Consider the following 26,389-nt stretch of genomic DNA (forward strand, 5'->3'; position numbering starts at 1 on the left):
CAGGAGGTGACAAGGTTTATTATCGCAGAGCAGTGAGGGTGGCAGGGGCGCAGGCATGCACACGCACATGCAGATAGGGCGCCTCGCCCGGCACGCCCACCAGCAAGCACCAGATCTGCGCCGGCCGCCCCGCGGCGCGACCGCAAGCCGGGGGCTGATAATTCCCGGTGTCCCCCCCCCACATCCCCAACCCCGGCGACGGGGAGGAGGACGGGGTGCCACCAGCCCCGCGGCACCCACCCACCCCGCAGTGGGTCACTCCTGGCAAAGGGGGCACTGCCAGGAGGACGGAGGGGGAACCCGGGTGCTGCACCCACCTCATGGCACTGGGCTGTGGGTGACGGAGCCGGCGGAGGGACCCCCAGCACCCCTGGGGTGCCCGCGCCGGTCCCCACCCCACAGCAGCACCAGGCTGACTTCACACGGGGGGTTTGGCTGCTACGGCCACACTGAGCACAGGCGTCGAGACAGGCGGGGAAGGGGCACGGGCCAGCGCAGGGCAGCGGTGGCACTGTGGGGGGTACGGGACACACAGGGGACAACCTCTTTCGCACAGTCACTCAGGGTAGCAAAGCCACTGGCCACAAGAGGCAGGGGACCGAGCGAGGTAGGGGCTTCGGCACTGCCTGCCGGGACAGCCCCCGGCCAGCACTCAGGGCCACGGCACCAGTCCTGGGACCACTGGTCCCCAGCCAGCTGTACAGGCCGTGGTGGTGGAGGAGCCTGTCCCCACCGCAGCGCCCCACCTGGTCCTCCCCTCCCTCTGACTTGAGGAGTTGGGGGGGTCAAAATGTACCACGGCAGCCGCGGTGGTTTCACCTCCCTCCTGGAGGACAGGGTGGCTTTGGCACAGCGCTACTTTTTGGCATTCCTGGTGGTGGGACCTCGCTAAGCCTGACTCAGACCAGGGCTGGGTTGGGCTCCCTCCACTAACGCTCCATCAGCTCCCTGAGCTCTCCCCAGCTCCAGATCCCAGGAAAAAAAACTTCCCCGAGGGAAGGCAGCAAGGCAGTGCCTGATTGTCACCCTCCCAGCAGGGGAAGCCCAGCCTGGGCAGGACTGCTAGGACTGGGGGGGCCCTGTGGGCAAGACACACGAGGCAGGGAAAGCCAGGCACAACAACAGCTTGTGGGCAGGGGCCGGGGTTGGGCAGCACCCAGGAGGGGCAGGGAGCCCAGGGGAGGGGGGTCCTGGCTGTTCTCTGCCTACAGCTCTGTGCTCCGTGTCCCACTGAGCCTCTGCTCCGAGCTCTGGGCCGGCACCCGAGGACAGAGAACAGCAACACCAGACAAGCTGCCCGTTGTAACTGGGGATCAGATCCAAACCCTGGCCTGATACAACACACAGTTAGTTACAAAATAAATCCCCTCCCACCCTTTGTAATAAAAAGAGCAGCTGATTGGACATGCATCTTTCTGGCCCTACAAAATAAGGCACCAGAGCTTAAAAATAAAACTCCGATTGTCTTTGATATAAAAGGAATTCCCACGTGTTGAAGGCAGTTGATGTCTGAGTGCATAAGAGGGAGTGATCTTCACTAGGTTTGGGTTGGCCAGCCTCATGCCTGGGCCCCGGTGACTTTCTGGATCAGGGGAATCTGTCGGAGGGGAAGAGAGAAGCTGTTAGGGCTGGAGGAGGGGGAGGCAGGGAGCTGCCTGCCCTCTGTGGTGGGGCAGGGCTGAGGAAGAAGAGGCTCCCTAGGACTGTGACAGTTTCCAGGCAAGTCCCTGTGCCCTAAGAGCCACAGGAATTGCCAGCAGCTGCCAGCGCCCGCTCACCTTTGTGAGATCCACGCCAGTGACGGCACGCACGGAGGCAGGGATCTCGGCCAGCAGACGGGTCACCTCGGATGTTGTGTTGCTGCTCTCTCCGCTGAGAATAATGATCTCGTCCACTTTGGAGAGGGGAGCAGCCACTTTGGCAGCAATCTGGGGGTGGGATGAGCGGAGAGTCAAGGGGCTGCTGGGCAAAGTCCCCACACAGCACATGGGGTCTCACTGTGCCCCCAGGAGACTTGGCCCAGCCTGGGAACTCCCCACCACTTGCCCGGAGCAGGGGAAAGCTGCTCCCTCCTCACCTCAGGCAGCGCGTCCAGCACTAGAGCCAGCTGGGCGGCATCTCCATACTGCTGGAGCGCTTCGGCCTTCAGCTTCATCCTCTCAGCCTCCGCCATCCCGATGGCCTCAATCACAAAAGCCTCCGCTTCTCCGATCTTGCGGATCTTTTCTGCCTCCGCCTGAGCAATGAGGACTTGCTTCACCCTGGAAAGGGAAACCCAGCCCTCCAGCAGCCCAGATCCCCGCAGCGTACCCAGGATTGCTTCCCTCCCTCCGTCAGCAGCGTGCCTGCCCCGTAGAGAGCCCACGAGCTGGGTCTCCGTGCAGCACCCGCTCCGCCTTGCTCCCACCTTACCCCAGCCCAGCGTGCGGCCGGGCTCGGGGCTGGCCCAGGTCACAGGCTCACTCACTTCTCGCCCTCGGCGATCTGCTGGATACGGTAGGCTTCGGCCTCGGCCGGCCGCTTCACAGTGGCTATCAGCTCCTTCTCCATCCGGATGATCTCTTTCTCTTCGACGTCGATCTGCTTCTTGCGCTGCACCACCTCGATTTCAATTTCCTCTTGGCGGATCTTCTGCTGCTCCCGGGCGCTCTGGAGCTCGTAGGCCAGCTGGGCCTCCGCAGTCTGCACAGGAGAGAGATAAGAAGAGGGGTCTTGGCCGTGATCTCCTGTGCACAGACATAAGGACCCTTGGCAGGCCCTGAAACCAGACATGGCTCCTGCTGCCAAGCCCCTACGCAGGGGTGACATCCCAATCCTCAGAGCTGCCCTTGCTGTCCTTCACCATGGGCTCTTCCCACAGCACTTGAGCCCAACCAGCTCCGGGTTCAGCTTGGATGATCCTCCCCACCATTTCCTCTCCTTCTAGTCCCACCTAACCGTAGCAAACAGGAGAGGAATCACACAAGGAGCTCACACCGTGACACAGAAACCTGGGTTCTCCAGCTCCAGCTCTCCTAACACGCGCAGGAGGAGGAAGCGGATGAGTCCCACAGCTACCAATACCATCACAAACCAGCCAGGGAACAGCGGTGGGCTGTCGGATACCTCTCACCTTAATGTTGACCTCCTCACTGAAGGCAGCTTTCTGCAATTCAAAAGCCCGTCTGGAATCTGCTATTTTGGTATCTGCCATGAACTTGACATCCAGCATTTCTTTCTTGCACTCTGCCTCCTGCAGAGAGCAAACAGAGAGCAGAGCTCCAGGCTGTGCAGCTGGAGCAAAACAGGCTGCTCTGGGGAAGTCCAGCATGTCTCTGGACTCACCCGAATGCCAGCATCTCGCTCGGCTTCTGCCACACCGATGTCTGCATCCCTTCGGACAGCCGCAGTCTGAGTCTTTCCCAGGGAGCTCAGGTAATCCACTTTATCATAGACATCCTGGAGAGGGGAAGATAAGTCACAACCACTTCACACGAGCGACTCCATCTTGCTCCCTTGAGCAACCACTTGTGCAGTTAGGCTGGGATCAGAAGGAGCCATGTCAGCCTGCTGCCAAACAGAAACAGGCGTGACAGGGAGAGGTGGGCTCTCCCGACATCTTTCCCCTGACTCCCTGGAGGCTTGGGTTATCAGCCAGCTCTCGCCATGAGCCATGTTTACAGAGGCAGCTAAGCGGGTGCTCTTCGCCCAGCTGCCTGGATACAGGACATGCTGCGGCGGCTGTCATGGAAACTCCCAGAGGGCTGGGGCAGGCTGTCAGCCGGAGCCTTTCAGCCAGCTGCAGCAGAGGGGACAAGGCCAGGCTCTGTTGTCCTGCTTCTACAGCGCTGCTGGGTGCCCTGTAGTGCAGTGCCCTACGTCTGGGCGTACCTTGATGGTGAAGCTCAGGATCTCGATACCCATGCGACCCACGTCGGGAGCTGCCACCTCCCGCACCAGCTTGGCAAACTGATCCCTGTCCTGGTAGATCTGCTCCACTGTCAGGGTACCTGCAGAGGAAGGTGAAGCACTTTACTTGGAACATTTAACACACAACGGCATGGGTCTAAACTCAGCAACATCCCTGTTGTCCCTAATCTCTTTGGGTCTGGGCACAAGGGCGTAATCCTCTGCCCAGGCCCTGCAGCGTGCACAAACATCTCGGTCTCACAAGTGCAACCACCACACACACGTGCTACCTGTAACCCACAGGGACTCAGACATCTCTTACTGCAGGCACTGAAAACTCATTTATCACAACACCCAGCCACACAGCAGGAGCTGCTGCAAGGGAGGAACAATCTAAGATGCCACCTCTGCAGTCAGCAGAGGAAGCACCCGTTGTGGCTGCTGCGGTGGTGGCAATACTGCTGGGACCAGCTAGCGGAGAAGGGGGAAACCTACTGGAGATGCCTTAAAGAGCATGAGCCCCTCCGCACCTAGGATGGAGCGCAGATGCCCCTCCAGTGTCTGAAGGACCACGTTCTTCACATCCTGCACGTTCTTCCCCAAGAACTGCTCACAGGCCACAGCCAGGAGCTCCTTCTCGGTCATTATCTTCACCTAGAGAGAGGAGACAAAACCAAAGGGACTGAAGGTGCCTGTCTGAAGAGGGACAGGCACCCAACAGCAGCAGCAGCAGCAGCAGAAGCAGCAGTACCACCACCAGGCTGCCAGGCCCCTGGTGCCACCGATGCTCCACGGGACCATGCTGAGCTGTCACCACGCTGAGCCAGGCCACTGGAGCAGCCAGGGAGCCCACCGCTCGCTGCTGCTAGGGGAGGGCCCTGCTGCAGGCACAGGCAGCAGCGCCAGGGTCCGGGGCAGACACCTCCCCAAACCCCGACTGCAGCACAGCGAGGAGAGGGGCTCCCTGCAGCCATCTGTCCCACAGCAGTGGCCACCAGCTGACGTGGGGACAGAGCGTGGCCCTACAAGTCCCACCTGATGAAAACTCTACCAAAGAGCTTTGAACTACCAGTTCAGCCACTGCGCCAATGTCAGACCTAGGAGGAGAGGGCTTTCTATTACTACCCCTGGCCAAAAGCCATTTCGTTACCTTTCTCTTCCTCCTCCTTCACTAGAATTAATTTTTCTGACATGGGAAAGGCAGAGAACAAGGAAGAGTCTGAAATGCCCAAGGCGCAGCTTGGGAACAGGGGCTCCATTTGGCATTCCCTGCAAGGATAGATGAGATGAGATGAGATGGCCACAGCACACTGGTTTGTCCTGCTCGTGGCTGGGAGCTCCCAGCCGCCCTTCACGCTGACCCCAGTGTACTGTGGCCAGGACCTGGTTGTCCCGCTCCGCATGGTCAGTCTGGTGACGATCTCCAGAGGTGGGACACAGCCACCCTGGCACCACTTTCACCTCCCACAGTCAGAGCCAGGCATAAAAGCATCCCCAGGTCCAGACAAGCCAGAGTCTTAAGATGGGCCTAGCTGACCACGGGGCTCCTTTTAAGGGCGAAGTGGGTTAAAAATCTCTGTGGAGATGTGTGCTCATGGAGCTCTGTAGCACCCAGCTATAAGGAGCTACAACCCACCAAGGTGACACAGCTCCTGGTGGCCAGGTCCAGTCTGAGGGCTCAGGCAAAGCCTGGACACAGGGACATCTGTGTGTCTGGCAGCACCAGAGAAGGAAGCAGGGCCATACCAGCCACACAGCTCTGCTGGGACCTCTAGGTGCTGAGCAGGTCCCACAGCACCCTCTCATGGAGACGTCTGGGCTGGGCAGTGCCTCCTGCCCCAGGAGATGCTGGTGGCACCCTGTGTCCTGCTCCAAGGGCCATGGCTGGACCTGCTCTACCTGTGATGCCAGCATGGCCCTGACTCAGAGACCTCTGAAACTTCAGGCAGTGCAGAGGGGCCCTCCGAGGGTCCCAGTTCATGCTCTTGATGGGTTCACAGCCGACAGACCTCATCACAACACCTACAAGGTCGCTTTTCAGGGTCAAACTGCTGGCAAAAGCAACACAACTATTTCTTGAGAAAGCTGAGAAAGTCTGATAGCCCACAAGTCTGAAATGATCCCGCAGCCCAACAGCGGCACCGGACCCCGGCACCGCCAGAGCGCTGGGCAACTGGGACTGGCCACCACCTTCGAAGGGGACCAGAGGTGGACCGTGTTAGACATGCTGAGCTGACCAAGACACAGCTGCCACAACCCTACCCTTAGCAACATGAAGAAACACCAACCTGGGCTGAGCCTATCTCCTACCTGTGCTTCTCAGGATGGGTGTCCCAGTGAAAATGCTAAACTGAATCTCAGGCAAGCGTGGCAATCCTCTTCTGCTTTCTCTGGGCTCCTTACGGGGCCAGGCCACCACGGCTTCTTGTCCCTGCACCCCGGGCCAGCAGTGTGCACTTCCTACACAAGGGGGAGTTGGGAGAGCTGCTCATGCAGCTGCACCCAGGAGTGTGGGCCCTGCACAAGGCTCATCTTGCGGCAAACTGGAGGTTTTTGCAAATACCCAAACCAATTAGAGTCAGCAGCAACATTTATGGTGTGTATCTGCCAGCAATTCCACCTCTCTAAACAATCCCTACCCTTTGGGAGCTACAGAGAGGACAGTCAGAGCACGGAGCGGGATGTTCGTTTAGAGAGTCCCTACGGTACTTAACAGGAGCAAGGAATGGTTCAGCCTCTGTGAATAAAGCCAGCCAGCAGCCTGCCTGCACCCATCAACCCTGGGCAGCCCGAAGGAGCCTGGCTATCCACTGAATATGGATGTCAACCTACAAAGCCAAAGGTTGCACAAAACACAACAGAGTTGAGCAATTTGCGCTCAGCTTGTGTCCAGCATTTCAGACGGGGCACTGCGACACTTGGTGCTTCTTCAGATGTCATTCACATCAGAGAGAGAGTTTAGCTGGCAGGAAATCAGAGGGCCTCCATAAAACAATCCCATCTGGAGGATCGATACTGCAGCACCCAGCTCCAGGCAGCTGCAATCACAGCAAGGGGTGAGCAGAGACAATCCAATTAGCCTGAGGCTACCAGAAAAATGGTAGGAAGGATAAGGAGCCCCGCTGGCCTATGGCAGCAGCATCCCAGCACACCCCAAGCACCCAGCCAACGCAGGAAGGAGGCTACTGGTGAGTAATCGTTACATCCCTCTTCAAAACAAGAACAGCATCCTTATGCACATTAAGCACTTCTAGCATTATGGCAAACATTCTAAAAGGTGTTTCTCTAGAAATAATTTATTTCCTTTTTTGCACAAGCCCTTAAAAGAAAAATGTTTGCCTCAAAAGTACTTCTGCAAAAATAAGGTAACCTCTGCCATGCACATCCCCAGCTGCCTCAAGCTTGCCTTCTGCATGGCAATTCCTTGCATCTCACAAGCCTAAACCTTTAAAATTAATTGTCAGCGAAAAAAAATGAACAGTGAGAAGTGAGAATAACATGAATGAGGTGAATTGGGGAGTTGCATTTTTAAATCAAGGCACCTGGTGATCCAGCCTCCTGCTAGCATGCACCACCCAGCCTAGACCATTTTGCAGGCAATGGAAGGATGACCCAAAACTAGGTCAAAAAGGGACTGCTGGCTTCACAGAAATACCTTTTTCAAACACAGAAGGAAAAGCCTACAGACTTATGAAATGTGTGTGAGGGGAGACACGGGTGCACATACTTTGCCAACCGTGCAAAGACCACTGTGGTTATGTGACACATTAGCAGCTAAATGGATATAAAGAATGGAAAAATTGGAAACAAGGGGGTTGGTTCACACCATTAGAGCCAGGAGGAGCCCAAGAAGCTGGCTCCCGTGCTGGTGCTCTTGCACGTAGCCATGTTCCACAACAGCAGCAGGGCGACGGATTATCCGCTGTTGAGTCACGGTCGTGCCCAGCCCTTCTGCCATGTGCGACAATCCAGAAACTGCTCCTGGCTGAATTCACATCCTCGCTTATGCACAGACACAGCACACAGCTCCTCTGCAACGTCAGTTCAGAGCAAACCAATGAACCCAGGGAGGGATCCGCTGCTCTGGAAAGCACTGGGTGAAATCTGTCAAGCGTTTGGTCTTTAAAAGGGCTGCAGCAGCCACGGTGCTCTTCCCTGGGGGGAGCCTTTTGACGCACGTGGGATTTTGCTCACATCAGTGCGTCACTCAGCAGCTCCCCTCAGCTCCACTGCTCACTACAGGGAATGTGGCAGTCACCTCTCCTGCAACAACAGACCTGGACATGTCTTAGGACACACGGTGACCACAGCCTTGTGTGCACCGAGAACCACTGCCTTGGTTTTATACACCCAGAATGAGCTGTCAGGAGCAATTTTCAATCCAAGCATCCAGCTGTCCATCTGGGGAGTCAAATTCTGTTGAAAGCTAACAACGTTTTCCTCCCAGCATCCTCCCCAAGGCAGGACCTGGTCACAAGGACCAACTCCGTATCAGGGCAGCAGACCTCAGAGTCTAAGAAATGCAGGTCTTTAAGTGTACTATCACAAGCAGCAAGAGCTTCATAAGTGAAAGCCAGAAGGCCTGAGAGAATCAAAATTCAATTCAAGCCAGAAATTTTACACCCAAATTTTAGTGCCTGGAGGGACTAAGTTCTTTCTTCAAGCTTTAACTCACCGTGAAGAATTACAAGGTCCAAATGCTAATAATAATAACCCAAAGCAACATAATGCTCAATACCATCTCAGGAGTGAATGGCTCAGTGCTGCAGGGTCACACACAGCTCCAAGGGCACCGCGGTACATCAGCGTTTCACAAACAGATCAAGTCACACACACACACACCTCATTTGCCACGTGGACAAATGAGACACGAGAAAAAGAGGAATGATTTTGGGGAGAGAAGGAGAGGTCACAACCCCCTTCACAACACGGGACATGCTGTAGTGTGTTTGAACCAACGAGGACTGTGTGATTGTACAAAAATTTGTTTCGGAGCAGTTGGCTTCTGTTCCTGGACAACAGTAACCTCTTAAGGGGAAAAACCAGAGGTAAGTTAGAGACATGCATTCCTGAAATGTTTTGGAGTTACTGTACCTGTGCCACACCTGTGACAGTTAAAGCTACCCCCTCCGCCGTCTCTACGTCCTCACACCTGGGCTGTAACGTCATTATCTCTAGGGAAATCCTGCCAAAAAACGTAAAATATTTGCACGTTTCCAGGTAACACACACTCAGCTCTTCCCTTTGCATCTCCTGCCCCGGGTTACCTGCTGCACTCATCACAGGTAATGCAAGACAGGCACAGAATGCAGCTACATCTGTGACTGGAGACAGACAAGTCACTTTGGCCAAGAAATAGATTTTCAGATAACGTTTAAGGGCAATTTATCAGCAGAGAAAGGCTGGGAGCCAGACTGGAAATGATACAGTGAGCCTTTCCCTTCTGCTGGGCTAGCGAGGTGGCTAGAAGCTAGCAGCTTTGGGACCCCAAAGGGCCCTCCATCGGAAGCTTGCTGTGCCACGCTGCCCAACGCTGGGGCAACACGTGCTCTCCCTGGCTGGTGTCACTGGTTTAAAAGCACAGCATGGACCCGGGATGCTCCCGCCCGCCCCGCACTGCCACCCTCACAAGAGCCCTGGTGCTTGGCAAAACCCGGAGCTGATGCTGCAAGAAGCAGCCCTGCCTTTGCCCTCGCTGGGTTAGTATTAACACAGACCTACCCCCTGATGTGGTTCACCTCTCCCTTTATCTTTCCTGTGTCCCGTGACCCAAAGGCAGATAGAAGTGAGTGTGCAGCTCTTTAGGGCCATGCCTGTACAGTATCAGGCACCCAGGAACAGATCCTGCAGGTCCAGAGCTTTTTTGGTCACCCGAGGTGGGCTTGAGGCACTTTGGTCAGACCCGGCAATCTGCAAGTCGTGACTTGGTAAAACAAGAGACATGCCTGGTCATGGCAGGTTCTGCTTCAGGAAGCAAAGCCTGGCTCTTGTGTCAGCCAGCGTTGGGAGGCAGGACAGGGAGCCACGGGGCAGACAGCTCGTGTCAGTGAACATTAGGTCAAACACCTGAACCATGAAGGGGCTGCACTGGGCTGCTGCCTGCACGCCGAGTTGCTCCAGGATTGGCTGGAAGGGCCGAAACGTATCTCTGCAAGTCCACGCCTGCCTTGGCCGCTGTCCTAATTAAACTGGCACACAAACTGGGAGCTGATAAAACAGATCCCGCTGTCCAAGACGCACACAGGCATTTTTTGCCATATGCATTCACAGCTTTAATTAGCTAGTGCAGGATTTTAGCCTTCTGAAGACCTAATCAATACTTTGAATTTAATTGCAATACTGTGCTGCTTCTTAGCCAGCAAGTCACAGGGCTGTTTGGTAATTACTGCTACACCAGTTCATAACTGCTCACAGTGCAAACACTAATCCTGTGTGTTGCAACTCACCCGAGGTCTCTATGCTGTACTTTCAAACGTGACAACATCCAAAATGGGCACTGTCTCCATGCGGAGGAAGAAGGGCTGAGTGGAAACCCACATCCAAAACTGCAGAGCCAGGTACGGTTGCGAGTTCTTCACATGTGTACAGGTTTCCTTTTGAAACAGCACGAAACCTGCCTTCCCACCTGCCCCAAATCCTGTACAGAACCCAGTCTGGCCTGCTTGTGGCTCCACACAAAAGCAGATGCCCTTCTGCTCTCCACCAAGCACACAGTGGAAACAGTGCTGTCAAGGAAAGGGTTACAGCTCGAGCAAATGTCTGCCGCGTTATCAGAAGGAGCCAGTACAGCAAGGCTGAATTTGGAATTTGCCGAGTATGCATCTGTCTGCATTACCTATAAACTGTGGAGTGTGCGCCAGGGCAAGTGCCGGAGAAGGGGAAGGAGAGGAGGGTATTGAGATTTCAACTGTCCCATTAGAAAACCATTAGTTTTTATGTAATCCTGCTGCTGCTGCTGCTGCTGCTGCTGCTCAAAACAGAGGGACAAACGGTTAGACATGATGTTAGGAAGCTGGTGGATTATTACCTGTGCAACCCCTGTTACGTACAGTGGGACCCCCTCCGACGTCTCAATATTCTCACAGCGACAGAGGATGGTCATAACCTCCAAAGACAGTCTGAGCAGCAAGGAATAAGGGTAGGACAGCAAATACACAAAGCAGTTATCAAAGAGTAAGACACCCATCGCAAAGGACAGACGAGACTTTCAGGTTTTGGCTCTTCCCTGTTCAGTTTGCCTCTCTCCTGCTGCCCACTCCCAGGGCTCTGTAGCACTGGGCCAGAGCAGCTTCCCTCGTTGCAGCAGGGAGTTTGCAGCATCCAGCTGCTTCTTTTAATGAGGATAAACACTGGGGGGGCTCGTCTCTACCCTGCGTCCTGTAAATCACAGCAGATGAAACCGAACCGTGTATCCCACCTGGACTGCCATCCTGGAGTCAACTGGAATTCTATGTTGGAATAATCCTCACACAGAAAAATCCTTTTCGTAATAATTTAGATAATTCTATGCCAGCATTTAAGAGAGGCCACAAAAATGAAAATTCCAGGGACTTGGCCACCCACCCCTGGCTAAGGCATTGATGAGAGAAGGTGCTTCCAAGTGCTGTCCTGAGAAGCTGAATAATACCATTTGGTTCCCCCAGAGGCATGTAAGACCACGCTGCCTCTCTCGCTGCTTTTATTTCTGACCCTTAAACAGGGACAGGATTTTTTTAATTTTTTTTTTTTTTCCCCAGTTCTCAAGGTTGCAGCAGGATAAGAGCCCAGCACCCTGCCAGCTCTAACTGTTCCTTTTGTTCCCAGGTTAGTGCTACCTGGCGGGATGCCGCTGACAGCAACACAATTGCTGCTGTCTCTCTTGCTTTCAGCACTGGCAGTTCCAGAAAAGATGTCCTGATTTCAGAGGAGGAAATCTGCCTCACTCTTCATGTTAATGCAGCAGGCTCCATCTGTGGCATGGTTTATGGTATTTGGGAAAGGCTCTGTTCTCAAAAGGAGAAGTAAGCCCCATATCCCATAGCATGAGCTGGGGGTATAGATTTTAAAGAAGATTTGTTTGGGTGCTGGCATTTCTGTCAAGAGCCCCGTTTGCTAAATAATGCACAGACCTCTATCATATGACAGCTCATTCCTGGCAAGCAGTTCTTGGCCCTGGACTCACCCTTTGCTTAACTTAATAAGCCAGCCTCCCGAACACGTCTGCTATCTCCTGCACATGGCAGGTCAAGGTCCTAAGCTGTTCTCCGGGCTTCTCACACAACAAGAGGAGGAGCAGAAACCATTTGTTCAAATCAGCAGTTTTCCCAACAAGATGCCTCACAAGAATTCAGGAATGAAGCTTGTCTGGATCAAACACAGTTCTTGAGCATTGAGCCCAGAAGTGGGGCTTTTCCTTCCCCTCCCACCTCACATGAGCATCGCTGGAGAGCCCGGGCTAAAGCAGTGGGTGTTAGCCGAGACCTCTTCATGCAGCCCGAGCACTGCGGTAGGCTCTCGTAGCAATCCTGAGTACCCGCCACCCGGGAGAGGGCCCGAGAGCTGTCGTGACCCAGTTGCCAGCAGCAGCCAGGACCCTTTTGAACAAGGCAAGCGGCCTGAGCCCCTGGTGAACAGCAGCTACGGCAGCGTGTCATCTGCAGAGCGAGGGCAGCAACATGCTCACTTTGTCTGCTGGGGGCAACACATGAACAGGGAAAAGAGGTGGCAAGATCAGGCAGTAAGGGTTAACTACAACCTCTGGCCATCACTCAGTGCAAAAACCCAAAAGTCACGTCTTTATCCTTTTTCCCTATGATTTTTTACACAGATGGAGGAAACCTGCATTGGTGAGCATGAGGGAGGTGTTAGGAGAGAGTAACATTCCCACAGACCCTAACGACAAAGAGCTACATTAGCAGGACAGCAGCGTTATCACAGCACGTTAATTCAGAGACCAGTGCGGTAAGAAGCAGCAAGCAAAATCCACAACTGACGAAAGGGAGAGAAAGGAAATCCTCTGGTTTTAAATAGGAAGAGAGTCTGCTCCCAAGGTGACAGCAGTCAGCATATCTTTAGAAAAATAGACTTGAGGAGCAGGAGGGGGCACTGGCCCACTGCACGCCACAAACGTTTGTTACTGGTGGAGAGTTTGGGCCATACTGGGCAGAACTCAACTCCTCTTGTGAACTCATGGATGAGCCAGCCCGGTGGCCCCACTGCCCAGCACCTCTGTGAGAGCCTGGTAGCTGCGCAGCGCTGCGAAGGCAGTGGCAGAGGACAGCAGGGCTCTTGCCTTCCTCAGCACTCACTGCACCAGCACAGGAAGAAACACACTGACCAGCCTTGGTGGGTTTTATGTAAATAAAAAAGAAGCAAAAAGGAAAAAAAGTAAGAAAAAAAAAAAAGTGATTGCCTTGGGTTTCAGAAGCGATGGGGCCAGAGAGGCCATTTGAAAAGTACATCAGCTGAAAGCACGGGCTTTCTTTTCCTTTTTGTCTTTTGAACTGCAATACCCACCTGCCCCCAGGCAAGTAGTCAGCACAGAACTGCCCCATCCTGCAATTTTATTTTGTGCATCATCATTTTCTGTCAGGTAAGCCTGAAATGACAGGATTACTTCCTGTGGGGCCCTGGACAACCTCAGTCCCCACCACTCAAAGCCCAGGATGGCCAGAACTGTGTGGTTGTGAGTGACCCTACGCTTCAAGGCACCACACAGGGCACATCTTGCTCCTTCCCGGTACTTCCAGTGCAGCTTTCCTCCAAAGGACTGGGAGCTGGTCACAGCCAAAGGCAGCAGACTGGACTGATGCTCATCCATGGTTTCATACGCAGTGCCCATGTTCCTAAAGATACTGCTGACAGCCCTACTGGGATGGTTTTGCCTAACTCCTACTCCAAAACCACGAATAATGGGGGTTCTCCTTACCTTTGGGTGTCAGTAATGCACCACCAAGCCCAGGCCCAGCCTCCGTATACGTACTGCTTTACATCAGAGCCACAGCAGCCACCTGCAGCACAGCAGAAAGCACAGAGATGTAGGGATTACACATCACACCCTGTTCTCAGCCAGGAAAGAACCTGCCCCCAGCCTGAGTCACCAGCAGAACAACTTCATAACAAGACTGCCCAGCCCTGCAGGGGAAGCACCTCAACTCGGCCACGTTACAGCAACGGGTGCTACCAAGCCAAGCTCTGCAGCACAACCCAGAAGAATCCAAGCATGCCTGCAGTGTCTGATAAATAATGAACACAGAAAACTCTTTCCAAGATCCACAGAAGGCCTCGAGCACCCTTTGGTCAGCTATAAGGCAGCCAGCCACCGGGGAACTCAACACTCTTCCTCACCTCCACGGGCTTCACATGGCAATTTTCTAAAGGCAACCTCTTTTTTTTTTTAAATTCTTATAGGAAAATAGCATTTGTAATAATTCAGTATGACAAACAATAACACACAGGAAGTGGCTATATTTCAAACCAGGATTTTATTTTAGTTTTGTTAAGCAGTTTAAGCACTTTTAGCAACCAGAATCATTGTAAGTACATGCTTCAGTATCATTAACTGTGATGCACCAGCTCTGTCATGGAAAGCCATGTGAAAAATCCATCTCCTTTCCCTCACCCCACACTGCAAAACACACTTAAGCCCACCAAAAAGCTACCAGGTCAGTGTTGGAGAAGGGGAGAAACCTTGAACTACCCCAAAATATCTCCTAGCTCTGGTTCGTGCAAGCACTACAGTGCCTGAGGCTCTGATGGTCCATCACAGAGCTGGCTGCGTGCAGAGTTCGAGCAGCCTCAGAACTGCTCTGGCACATTTAAGATTTGACCCCAGTGAAGCTGGAAGATGCTGTCTGGATTTTCATATCTTTGATTCAAGGAAGAAGAAGCCTGTCACCTTTCAAGAGAGCAGCCAGCGACCAACCCTAGGTTTCATGCCTGGCAAGGGAGGAGCTCTGCAGCTTCCTGGCTCGGCCCAGGGCTGCGAGCTGCCATCTCTGAGGCAGATCAAGCCAGCAGTCCCTCCCTAGTCTGTTACCCATAATCACACTTATTACAGCAGCACCCGAGGGCCTCAGCAAGGCAACCGCTGTTACCAACAGAGCAACAGACAGTTTCAGCCCTGCGGGACGTATCTACGCAGGCAAGACAGAGCCAGCACAGAGGAAGAGCAGGCACACAGGGAAAACAGCGTGGCTGCAACGCTGTGGGAGCTTCGTGTTGTGGGAGGGGAAAGGAAGAACTATGAAGGCAGCAGACAGCAGCCACAGAAGACAGCTCTTTTAAGAGAAATGACAATTATTAAGTTTGCTGCAATAGGTCAAAAATGAAGAAGCAAAGGCAGCACACATCCAGGCCAGCGTGCCAGCAGGGCCCTCTGGTCCACAGGAGGGGACTCTGTCCTCCCCATCCTCCTCCTCCTCCCCATCCTCAAGCATTTGGTCATATTCTGCTATCAGCTAAAGATACCGCCTGCTTCACTGGCTTCCATGCAACGGCTGATAAACCAGCAGATCAGCCCCATCTGCAACTCCTCACTCTCCGATTTCAGTAGGAAGTAAACACAAATGGGAGACAGATTTACACACTTTTTCAGGTCTCCTGCGCTCCCCAGCCTAGAGGAATATTCTCCAGTCACCTCCGTGACAGCCTCTGGATAACTTCTTCCTGCAGCTGGAAGGCTATTTCAGCCAGGCAAGGAATTACAGAAGCCAATGATACAATATCCTGCAGCATATTAACCTCAATGCCTTTTAACATTTCTTGGAGGACGTCAGCCCGGTTAGCTCAGCCTTTTAGCCAGGCCCTTGTTTTCCAAGAACAGGAAGGGAGGTGTTCCTGGCAGTCGGGAAAAGCAGCTCCACATGGAAAGGTATTTTATTTCACAAGGTCTACGTGGTCTTTACCAAACCTCCATTAATTGTTTCATAATAATGTTCTGAGAAAATTCTGCACCCTAAACCCACCGTTGTTACAAGAATGTGCCTCTCCACACAGATGTTTCTTTTCTTCTGTGGGAAATGCAAGGAAATACCTTATTTAGTATTACATCCAAAGCGAGCCCCGTGTTTACTTCCCGGCACTACACAACACTGCTGCACAGCACAGTTTACCAAGCTTATATGTCAAAAAGTGTTCAAAGCATAAGAAAAACAGGGAAAACTAACACATGAAACAGGAACGGGAAGGCAGCTGGTTGCTTTCATGCAAGCCGGACGTCTGAGCGCAGCAGAGCTCCATCCTGGTAATGCAAGTCAGATGAGCTGAACGCTCATTTTCCATTGCAGCCCTACAGCCTCTTTCCCAAGTCTCAGAGAGCAAGTGAAAAAGGAACCACCAAAGCAAAATCTTTGCAAGGCGAAGAATAAACCCTCTTGCACAATGAGATTTGGCAGAGGAATTGCCTTTTTCAGCTATAATACACCCACTGTTCTAGCCGCCCGGGTCTCACAGCCGCTTGGCCATCGCTTCCACAAACATCCACGGTGCCTCTTCCGGGGCAGTGTGCGGCGGCCAGGCACACTACAAACGGAGGATTCATAGCCAGGAAGCTGCCATCCAGCTTGGCCTCTTCCCAAACGAAGGGGTCCCATGTTCAAGCAAGAATTCCCAGAGCCAGGAGAAAGCACGTTGTCTGGCATTTTTGGGTTTTTTTTTTTTTTTGGTTGGGTTTTTTAAATGAAATTAAATTAATTGCTTGGGAGTTTATAGATAAATGGAGCTCTCAGCAGATGCAGGAAGCTGCTGCCCTGATGGATGGCACGCAAGAAAGAACAGGAGCCCCAACAGTCACAGGGGTCAAAACATCAAAGCTGGGACAATTTGAGTCTGTGAACAAGCTCTGTGCTGTTTGCTCTCCCAAGGTAACTCGAGGCAATGAGCTTGTATTCTGGCAGGAAGCGGTGAGCATTCAGAAATCAGGTTGTGGTAAACAGGCTGCTACAGTAACTCAATAACTATATTCCTTCCCAGAGACTGTCGCAGACTGAAAACAAGAACAGAGCAGACGCCGTTGCCTTCACCTGCACAGAGAGAGCTGCCATCTTCACACCTCGGTTCAGGGCAATCTGGTGCTGGAGTCTCCTCCTCCAGGAGGACCAACTGCCTAAGCTGGGAATAAATAGCTCAGTCCAGTCGGACAGAAGCTGGGTTTGTTAGAGAAATGACCCTGTGCTGGGAAATGTCATGGGGTGCTAACAAGTGAGTGCAGAAAGACAAGGAAAAAATTGATAATTGAAAGCAGTTACTGACAAAGGACAGAATGGAGAGGAGAGGAGGCAAAGGCATACATAAAGAAAATCACGTAATAAAGCAGGGTCTAGACTAAAGTCAGTGTCTGCTTCTTAGGCCCTGCTGTGCATATAAATTAGGCTTTGTCCACACGCAGAAATGGCACAGGGTTAACAAAAATTAATTTAAAATGATGCAGGGTTCTGAGTTGAATCCATAAAATCCTTTGATGGTCACTACAGCAGACAAAAGCAGATTATGCGGGCTAGCTTGTTTTCAATGTAATCTATATCAAAATGACTTGTTTTAAACTATCAGTATCAATGCTACAGAGCGAGTTTAAAAACACACATTTAGTTTAACTCATCTTGTAAACAGAAACTCAAGAGAAGACAAACCACGATGAAGTTACACAACAATACCACAGATACTACCCCAGAATTCCTCTTGGAAACCGAAAGGAAAGCTCTGAGGCTATTCTGTCCACCTCCTTCTCCTGCTATGCTTTCTGAAGAGTATTTTGCAAGTCTTGGAGATTTAACAAGCACCTGACAAGGGAAATCTTGAGTTCCACCACCTGCAAAAAGCTGAAGAACCACCTCCTGAGAAGGAAACACCACAGAGGAGCTGCACAAGTTGTCTTTTGTGCAAGCTGTATCGAGCACTAGCAACCTCATGCTGCAGACTTGAGACAAGTTGCGATGCTGCACTCTGGACAGCAACCACCAAGCATCACGAGCATGAAACCAACTGCAGGAAAAGACTTTTGGCTAGCCAAAATGAAGAACCTAACTTTGCAGGAGCACTCAGTTAAACCTGGCAGACGACAATCAGTGCCACTAGAAGTTTTCTGCACGGCTTGCCCGGTGCAAGGGGTGGAATATCTCAATTTCAAGCCTAGGGAGCAATACTGAATTCCAGCTCCAAAGGCATGAATGCAGACAAGGGCAAAACCTCACATGAAACCCAGCTGAAGATGCCTACTCCTTCCCAAAAACTCATACTGCTTTTGAGCTGAAACACCAGATCACAAGTTGCCAGCTCACACAGGCCTGGAGCTGGGAGCGAAGGGACGACCCTGACGCCATCAGCCCCACCACGAGCGTTAGGTCTCAGATGGCTCTTGCTGCTCACCACATCTTTCTGCAGGACACAGCCTGGACCATCTCCTCCCATTCCATTCTCATGTAATCGACTCTCCTCACCTAAGTGTAGCTCTCTGCATTTCTCCTTATTGAACTGCATCGTATTTCTTTCAGACCATTTGGTCAATCTGTCAAGTTTGCTTTGATTCTAATCCGGCTCTTCAAAGCTCTTGAATCCATTCCCAGCTCTGTACCATCTGCAAATTCAATAAGCACATTCTCAATTCCATTATCCAAGCCAAGACAAGGAACTTACTTGATAAATCCTTTCAGCTGAACAGTGAGCCACTGTCCAGTTCCCTGACAATGCTTTTCCAGGCAGTTCCATATTAATTTTATAGTATCTGAGAAACCAGTTTCTCCTTGCACTGTGGACTGTAGGCCTCTTGCAGGAAGGGCTTGTAGAGCCTCAAGAAGCCTTTACTTTCAAAACTTAGAGAAGTACCATAAAAACAGCGCAGCCACACTTGCTCAAAATCATGACCGGTTCTTCTTGCAGGAATAAGGATGCAGAAACAGGATGTGAGAGCTTATAGCAACTCCGGAAGGGTTAACTACCCCGGACTGCTGGGGTGCGGCAGGAAATGTTTACACAAAACTGGAATTAACTGCTAGCTCTTCTTTTACTTTGAAGGAGATCAAGAAGCCCCAAAGGGCGCTGCACTAAGGTTTGAGAAACTGGGCTGGACCGTATTTCTGAAGCTGACTTCTGAGAAATCATCAGAGTAACAAGCCTTAGCAAAGACACGATGTACAGTATCTGCTGCTTCTCCTCATCCCCTGGAGTGTGAAATCACATGAGGGAAGTCAGATGAGCTGGGCACGGCTCGTACTCGGCAAATACATGTTGGTGTTTTCTTCTCAGTGTTTATCAGCAATGTATTTGTTTCAGTATTCTCCTAGGAAATAAAGCTAGGTTGACTGGACTGCAACTCCCCCTTTTTTTTTTTTTCCTCCTTTTTTTCCTGACCCAGAAACATGGTGGGCTGTGACAACCTTCCCCTGTCACGTATCTCCAGGTGCTCACCTTGAAGCTGCTGCACCACTGCTGTGTGGTGCCACCCTGCAGCCCTCGTCAGCCTGAAGGAAAATGTCCCAGCTACAGAGATTTGGGCAACACTGTGTACTTATGGGAACTGTAGGATGAGCAGGGCTATTATAAATTACATCTCCTTATTATGAGACTCTGTAGAAATATTATAGCCTCGTGTTTCAAAATTAGCAGATCGATCCTCAGCCACAAAAGCTGCATTCAACCAGACTGTAACCCAAAACCAGCGTTACGCATCTGAGACAACCTATTTAGGTGGTGGGAACATTCGGATATCAGGATGAACAGGTACTTTGTGTATCTTCCTGAAAACCTGACCGGCTCCAGGACTCGGTGATGGGCCAGGCACCTGCACAAGCCTCCTCAGAGATTGCACCAAACCTCACTGGGAGGCTCCCAGCACCGTTACCCCCCAGCAAAGTTAGACCCACATTGCAGAAAGACCATCATCACCTCCACAGGGCTTTGTGGAGCATTCTTACAAAGCCCAGGCTCTACGTTTCATGGATGAATTGGCTAACTGAGTGCAATTTCTTAGAAGGAGATCAGTGTTGCTCAACAGTGGAAGGACACGAGTGCCAGCGGATATGCTGACCCGTGCCCAGGAAGGAGCTTCCCAAATAAGGCTGCGAAGCTCCTGCACAGAGATGTCCCCACATCCGGCTGCTCCTTGAGCACTGGGGGAACTCGAGTGTCTCACAAGAAAGTGAAGAGAAACAACACCACTCCTCAGAAAAAAACCCACATGCCAGGGGAGGCACATGACTAAATTTCCTTCAAGAGGCACAGGCTAAATTTACAATAAAGAAAACTTTGCAATCGGCTTCATGATTTGGAGGTGCCTTCCCACAAAGTGAAGGCTTTCAAATAACAATTGTATGACAATTCAAGACTGCAAGCCAAAAGCCTGCTTTTAATATTATTTGCTGTTGGCTTATTTTTCCCTTCCCCCTCTCTCCCCAAATCCAACCTAATATCACACAAATAAATGCTGGCCCCCGAGGTCCTCTCTGCTTTTCCCTGGAGAGACATGGCTCAGGTTCCTGGAACTACAACTGCTTGTAGTTACACGCCTCCCACTAATGCCCTGGCATTCACTCTGCACGTAAGCGTGGAGGAGCTGCAGGGCTGCGGGGCTCTGCAGAGCTCCCACAACCTGTCGGGCTGCCCCTGAAGCTCGCAGGCTGTGCTCTCAGGAGACAGCAAGCATTTGCAGACCACTTTGGGCAACAGCAGAGGAAAACCACATCTGGTGTCAACACCGAACCCAATTCTGACTCGCAGAGCCTGGTGCCATTTACGCTCCCTTCCCAGAACGTGGCCGTACATTGAGGAGCGTCCTCGGCTCGCTGCTCCCGGCTATGGGAAAGGGTAACGCTTGGAACTGCAAGCAGATGCCACAAATTCCTGCTGGCTCATCCTGCAAGCCGTGTTCTGTAAACTTCAGAGCTGAATAGAAGCTAAACCAAACTTTTAAGACTGAAGGGCATCTCGGCACACCCGGAGCATGGCGTCCCGATTCCTCCCGCTGGACGTGGCATTTCACCAAGCGGCGCTGATTTTGAAGGGGTTTTTTTTGGAGGGAATCACAGCATCAGCTCTAGATTCCAGCTGGGAACTGCCGAGACATGCAGAAGACCAGGAAAACTGCAAGAAATGCTGCTGCTCCAGGCAGCTGGTGGGTGCGGTTTGTAACTCCTTAGAAGCAGCCGCCACAGAGGGCATATTTGTTTCCAAAACTGCAGCCTGCTTCTGGCACCTCCTCAGTAATTCCCGTAACAGGTCTATTATCCAAGAGAGATGAACTGATAACAGACCAGCCAGAAGCAAGTGCCACAGCCCGCTGGAGGCTTTGGCTCCAAAAACATAACAATGTAGTTTCACATGCGTGGCGGAGCTGTGATTGTAGCACACCCTTGACGTTCACACACGTTTTCTCCCAGGTGAGTTTAGGTCTGAGCGTCACAGCATCTGCCACAAAACTAGTCCAGCGTTGACAGAAAGGACGTAACAGGATTGAGGACACATGAAGTGACAAACGTTTGTATCTAACTTGGTTATTACCTTGGATATGGCCCCAGCCTGTCACACAAGAGCGGAGTATCCAGCCCTTAGAGCAAGCCATTACATCACCTAACGGTAATTAAGTCCTGTCCGCATGCAGCCTGGCCTACGCCAAAGTGCAGTCTGGAGCTCCGGCGGAGTACTGGAGCAGCTACAGGTTGAATCAGACACAGGGGATTTCACTGTTGGTTTATTTAACCCTAACCCAAGCAACCAGCTCACCTGATGATAACATTACACATATCTGATGGGAATCAACTGCGTCCAGTGTCAGCACCACCGAGAAGCCAGGTGACGTGCTAGTAACGAAGTAGCAGTAGGATATGATGGATGAGTAGGGAGAGGCCTGTGGTGCCCTGCGCCGAGCTGCCCTCTCTGCCCCTGCGAGATGTTCACATCCAGCTCCCCCTCCCCAGGAAAGCCAACCTGCCCCCCAGGAAAAGGATGGTTTCTTGGTAATCCAAGCTGAGGGCTGTTGGCAGGAGCCCAGAGCCCAGCAGTCGTGCCGGTGCCATTGCCTGACATCATCCGAAAGCAGCAGCAGCAGCACCGGGGTGTGCCGCTGGCACCGCAACTTCACCCGCCGCTCTCTGCGTCGCAGGGACCCCACCCCAGAACCCCCAGGGTCCACGCAGCAGGGAGCTGCCCGCCACCCCAGGGCACCCGCTTGGCAGGGGCACCCCCAGCACCCCAGTGCCCACCCACAGCAGGACACCACCCGAAAAATGACGAAAGGTCCCCTCATGACAGGGACCCCCCAGCGCCCCCTCAAGGAAGGGCCTCCCCCCACTACATCCCAGTGCTCCTTCAGGGAATCCCCCCTCCCTGCAAGACACAGGGCACCCTGCAGCAGGCACCCCCAAACACACACCCCAGATCCCACGCTCTCCCCCAGGCAGGGCCTCCCATTCCCCACCACCTCCCAGGTCCCCCCAAAGCAGGGACCCACCCCTGTGCCCCAGAGCCCCTCCATGACAAGGACACCCCACCCAGAGCACCACCCAGGCTCCCCCCACATCGCAGGGTCCCCCCTCAGCACCCCAAAGTCCCCCCATAAGGACACCCCTCCCAGAGCATCACCCAGGACCCCCCTCCCCATCACAGGGTCCCCCCTCAGAGCCCCAAAGCCCCCCCCATAAGGACACCCCTCCCAGAGCACCACCCAGGAACACCCCCCCCCCCCCCCCCCATATTGCAGGGTCCCCCCTCAGTGCCCCAAAGCCTCCTCAGGACAGTGACAACCCCTAACACCAGATCCCATGACAGAGACCCCTCGAACCCCTGAGAGTCCCCTCACAGGCAGCACCCCCTCAATTCCCATCGGGGCCCCCTCCTAGCAGATCCCGTTACAGAAACACCCCCAGCCCGCCCAATCCCCTCAGGGTCCCTCCATGTCAGGGTCCCTCCATGTCAGGGTCCCTCCATGACAGGGTCCCCTCAGGCCCCTCTCCCCCCCACAGCAGGGACCACCCCCAGCCCCTGCGAGGCTCCGGCCATACCTGACACCACCAGCGCCTCGTTGGGCCCCACCGTGTGGCAGTTGCCCATGGTACCCCCGATGATGCCCCCACTACCACCAGCCCCTCGCCCGCCGCCGCCGCCGCCGCCGCTTTGCCGCCCGCTCCCACAATCCCCCGCGCCGCCCCCGCCCCCGCGCGTCACAGTCGCGACCTGCGGGCGCCGCCATCTTGGGAAGGTCAGCGCCGCGCCGGCGGGGGCGGGGCTGAGCGGTCCCGCGCCGCCGCCATGTTGGGTGCCGCGTGTCTGCGCGCGCGCGCGGCAACATGGGGCACGCGCCTGCGTCCCGCGGCGCGTGCGCGGGCGTGCAAGGCGGGGGGTGTGCGCGTGCACGGGCGTGCAAGGCGGGGCGGCAGCTCCGTGGCGAGTGCCGGGCGGGCGGCGCTGCGTGGCCTGTGCGTGCACGCGGGCGTGCAAGGGACGGCGCGCTGCGGTGCCCAGCGTGCTTGCACACCCCTTGCACGGGGAACCCCGCACGGTGCCGCAGCCCGCAGGGCCCAGCCACGCTGGGGCAGGAAACCAAGTCAGCCCCCCCCCGCCCCAAACTGCAGCTGCTGCCCCCCAAAACCCAGCCCAGGGCTGCGCTCGGCCGCCTCAGCTCCATTTTGCCCCCCAGCCCCAGGGCAGCGCATGAGCTGACGGGCGACTCCCTTTCACCACCCTCACTTTTATTGTAGGACAGCAGCAGGGGCAGGCGAGGGGCTCCCCTCGGGCCCCCCCAGCCCCACCAGCCTCTCGCTGGCCTCCCAGAGCGCCCGGGCCAGCCGGTCATCGCGGGCCGGTGGCCACGGCTCCTGCGGGCGGCAGTCGGCGAAGTAGCGGCCGCTGAAGCGCTCGAGGCCCTCGTGCGTGGCGCAGTGCAGGGAGGTCTGGGCGCCTTCGGCCGCGTCGAGGAAGAAGAGCCAGGCCAGCGGCAGGAAAAGCGGCTTCAGCCAGAGCGGCGCGTGGCGGAAGAGCTCCGTGTTGACGAACCCTGGGGCGAAGGGAAGCGGCCATGTCGCGCGGCGGCTCCCGGCCGGGAAGGGCCCACGCGGGAGCCGGTTGCTCTGCTGCAAGAAATGGAAGGGACCGCGCCAGCGCAGCCTTTGCCCGGGCAGCTCTGCTGTGGCCTGTTCCCGGGGGTGCTGCCTGCACCCGGCCTGGCCTTGCAAAGCCGGTGGTGTGAGACTCAAAGGCACACGGTGCTCCGTGGAAGAAGGACGCGCCGTGCAAAGGTGCGCCGTGCAAAGGGACACGCGAAGGGATTTTTCATGGCAAAGGGATGTTTCATGCAAAGGGACCCGCTGTGCAAAGGGGTGTTTCATGGCAAGGGTGCGCTGGGCGAAGGGGCGTTGTGCAAAGCTGGCACCGTGCAAACGGATGCTCCGTGCAAAGGGAGACGCCGTGCAAAGGACGCTCCGTGCAAGGGGATGCTCCACGTGCAGGAATTCAGAATCCCAGAATCATCTCGGTTGGAAAAGACCTTGAAGCTCCTCCAGCCCAACCATGAACCTCACCCTGACCGTTCTCAACTCCACCAGATCCCTCAGCGCTGGGTCGGTCAATTCTCCGTGCAAAGGCTGCACCGTGCAAAAAGCACAAGGCTGCTCCCCGCAAAGCCCGCACCGTGCAGGGGACACCCCACGCAGACCCCACCCTGTCCCACTGTCCCCAGCTCCGAGCCGCGGAGCCGGGTCCCTACCTGGGTGCACGGCGTAGCACGTCACCTGGGTGCCCTGCAAGCGGGTGGCCAACTCGCGGGCGTGCAGCACGTTGGCCAGTTTGCTGTCACAGTAGTCCTGGAAGGTCGATAGTGGCCCGGGGGGGGGGCGACCCAGGGTGTCGGGGTGCAGGCGGCCGGCGCAGTGGGCGCGGGAGGCGACGATGACCACGCGGCTGGGCGCGCAGCTCTGCAGCCGCTCCAGCAGCAGCTGGGTGAGCAGAAAATGGCCCAAGTGGTTCACCTGGAAGGGGAGGCTGAAGCCGTCCTCCGTCGTGCCCCCGGCGCTCACCCCTGCAAAGGAGGCAATGGCAGCCCGCGGTGGGTGGCCCGCGGGTGCAGGGGGGACGGGGCGGGGGGGTCCCGGCGCTCACCCGCGTTGTTGATGAGGAGGTGCAGGTGGGGCTCCTGGCGCAGGAAGGCCTTGGCGAAGGCTCGCACCGAGCGCAGGCTGGCCAGGTCCAGCTGCATGAACAGCACCTCCGCGTTCCCTGTCTCCTGTGGGCACAGTCGGGGTGGGGGCAGCCCCGGGGGGGTGGCACCCTGCCCGGGGTGGGGGCTGGATACGGCCGGGGACAGGGGGGATGCTCGGGGGGGTTGGATCTGGCCCAGGGTGAGGGGGGCTGTAGGGTGCCCTGGGGCTGCAATGTGCTGGGGGTGCCCCGTGCCAGGGCTGGGGGGGTCCATGCAGCCCCCACGGTACAGGGTGTCCGCACCTCAGGGTGCCTTGGGGATGTCCCTGCGGTGTGCCATGTGCCACGGGGGTCTCCTGGGGGTGCCCATGCGATGCCCAGGGATGTCCCAAGGGGGTGTCTCACAGTGCCCCTGGGGTGCTTGGGGGGGGGGTGTGTGTGCTTGGGGATGTCCCTGGGTGTGCCATGGGGGTCTCCCGGGGGCACCTATGGGGGTGTTCGGGGGGTGTCCATGTCGCAGGGATGTCCCATGGGGGTGCCCTTGGCGGGGGGGGGGTACCATGGCGGTACCCATGTGATATCCAGGGATTCCCAGTGGGATGTTCTGGGGGTCCCCCGAGGGTGTGTCCCGGGGGGAGGCCGAGGGGGGGGTGCGGGGATGTGCCGGTACCGCGGCGCTCACCGTGCGGATGCGGCGGGCCGTGGCCTCCCCCCGCGGGGCGCTCCGGGCCGCCAGCACGACGCGGGCCCCGCAGCGGGCCAGCTCCAGCGCCGTGGCCGCCCCGATGCCGCCGCTTCCCCCTGCGGAGCGGAGCAGAGCGCGCAGCGGTGAGCGCGGGGGCCGGGCCGGTACCGGGAGGCGGCGGGGCGGGGCCCAGCGCTCACCGGTAACGATGGCGGTACGGCCGCGGAGCGCGGGGCGGGAGCGGGGCGGCGGGGCGCGGCGCAGCCCGTGGCGAAGCAGCGTGTAAAGGGCCAGGAGCAGCCCCGCGCCCAGCAGCGCCCACCCCATCCCGCCGCCGCACCGGCACCGGCGCCTCCGTGTCCCGCCCCGCCCCGCCCGCCGGCCCCCGCCTCCCCGGGGCGGGAGGAGGGACGGGGCCAAGGGGCCGCGCCGCTGCTCTCACAACCGGAGCGTGGTTGGCAAAGCGGGGAGCGGGGGGGCGAAGGGCTTTGTCTGCGGGGAAGGATGAATTCCCGGTCCCGGAGGGGGGAAGCAGGAGAGGCGGGGAGGGGACAAGGCGACCTGCGACCCCCGGAGCACCGGGAGGCGGCTGCTGCAGGGCGAGGGGTGCAGGCTGTCATCCCTCGACCCACCCAGAGAGCGGAGCGATGCCCCCTCCCTGGAAACCTTCGGAAAGATGGAGCGGAAAATGCTCCTTGCGGGGACTTTCCGAGCCAA

General features: G+C 55.5%; 1 protein-coding gene across 11 annotated transcripts; it reads right to left on the reverse strand.

The window, feature by feature from the left end:
• Positions 1-25,999, reverse strand: FLOT2 (flotillin 2). Of its 11 annotated transcripts, XM_074845052.1 has the most exons (14): positions 25,873-25,999; positions 25,670-25,788; positions 24,949-25,072; positions 24,557-24,868; positions 13,796-13,877; positions 8,983-9,073; positions 4,419-4,542; positions 3,871-3,989; positions 3,325-3,438; positions 3,113-3,232; positions 2,468-2,682; positions 2,078-2,261; positions 1,779-1,928; positions 1-1,597 (listed from the first exon to the last, which is right to left on the reverse strand). In XM_074845052.1, the coding sequence occupies exons 1-14, from the start codon at positions 25,997-25,999 to the stop codon at positions 1,559-1,561; spliced, it is 1,920 nt and encodes a 639-aa protein (XP_074701153.1). In that variant the 3' UTR covers positions 1-1,558. The 11 variants fall into 11 exon arrangements, with proteins under 11 accessions (XP_074701153.1, XP_074701154.1, XP_074701147.1 ...); XM_074845053.1 differs by lacking the exons at positions 24,557-24,868; positions 24,949-25,072; positions 25,670-25,788; positions 25,873-25,999 and adding exons at positions 10,938-11,006; positions 22,857-22,967; XM_074845046.1 differs by lacking the exons at positions 24,557-24,868; positions 24,949-25,072; positions 25,670-25,788; positions 25,873-25,999 and adding exons at positions 21,580-21,656; positions 22,857-22,910.
• Between the last annotated feature and the right edge of the window lie 390 nt (positions 26,000-26,389).

The sequence above is a fragment of the Strix aluco genome, chromosome 19, assembly GCF_031877795.1.
Source record: "Strix aluco isolate bStrAlu1 chromosome 19, bStrAlu1.hap1, whole genome shotgun sequence".
Lineage (NCBI taxonomy): Eukaryota > Metazoa > Chordata > Aves > Strigiformes > Strigidae > Strix > Strix aluco.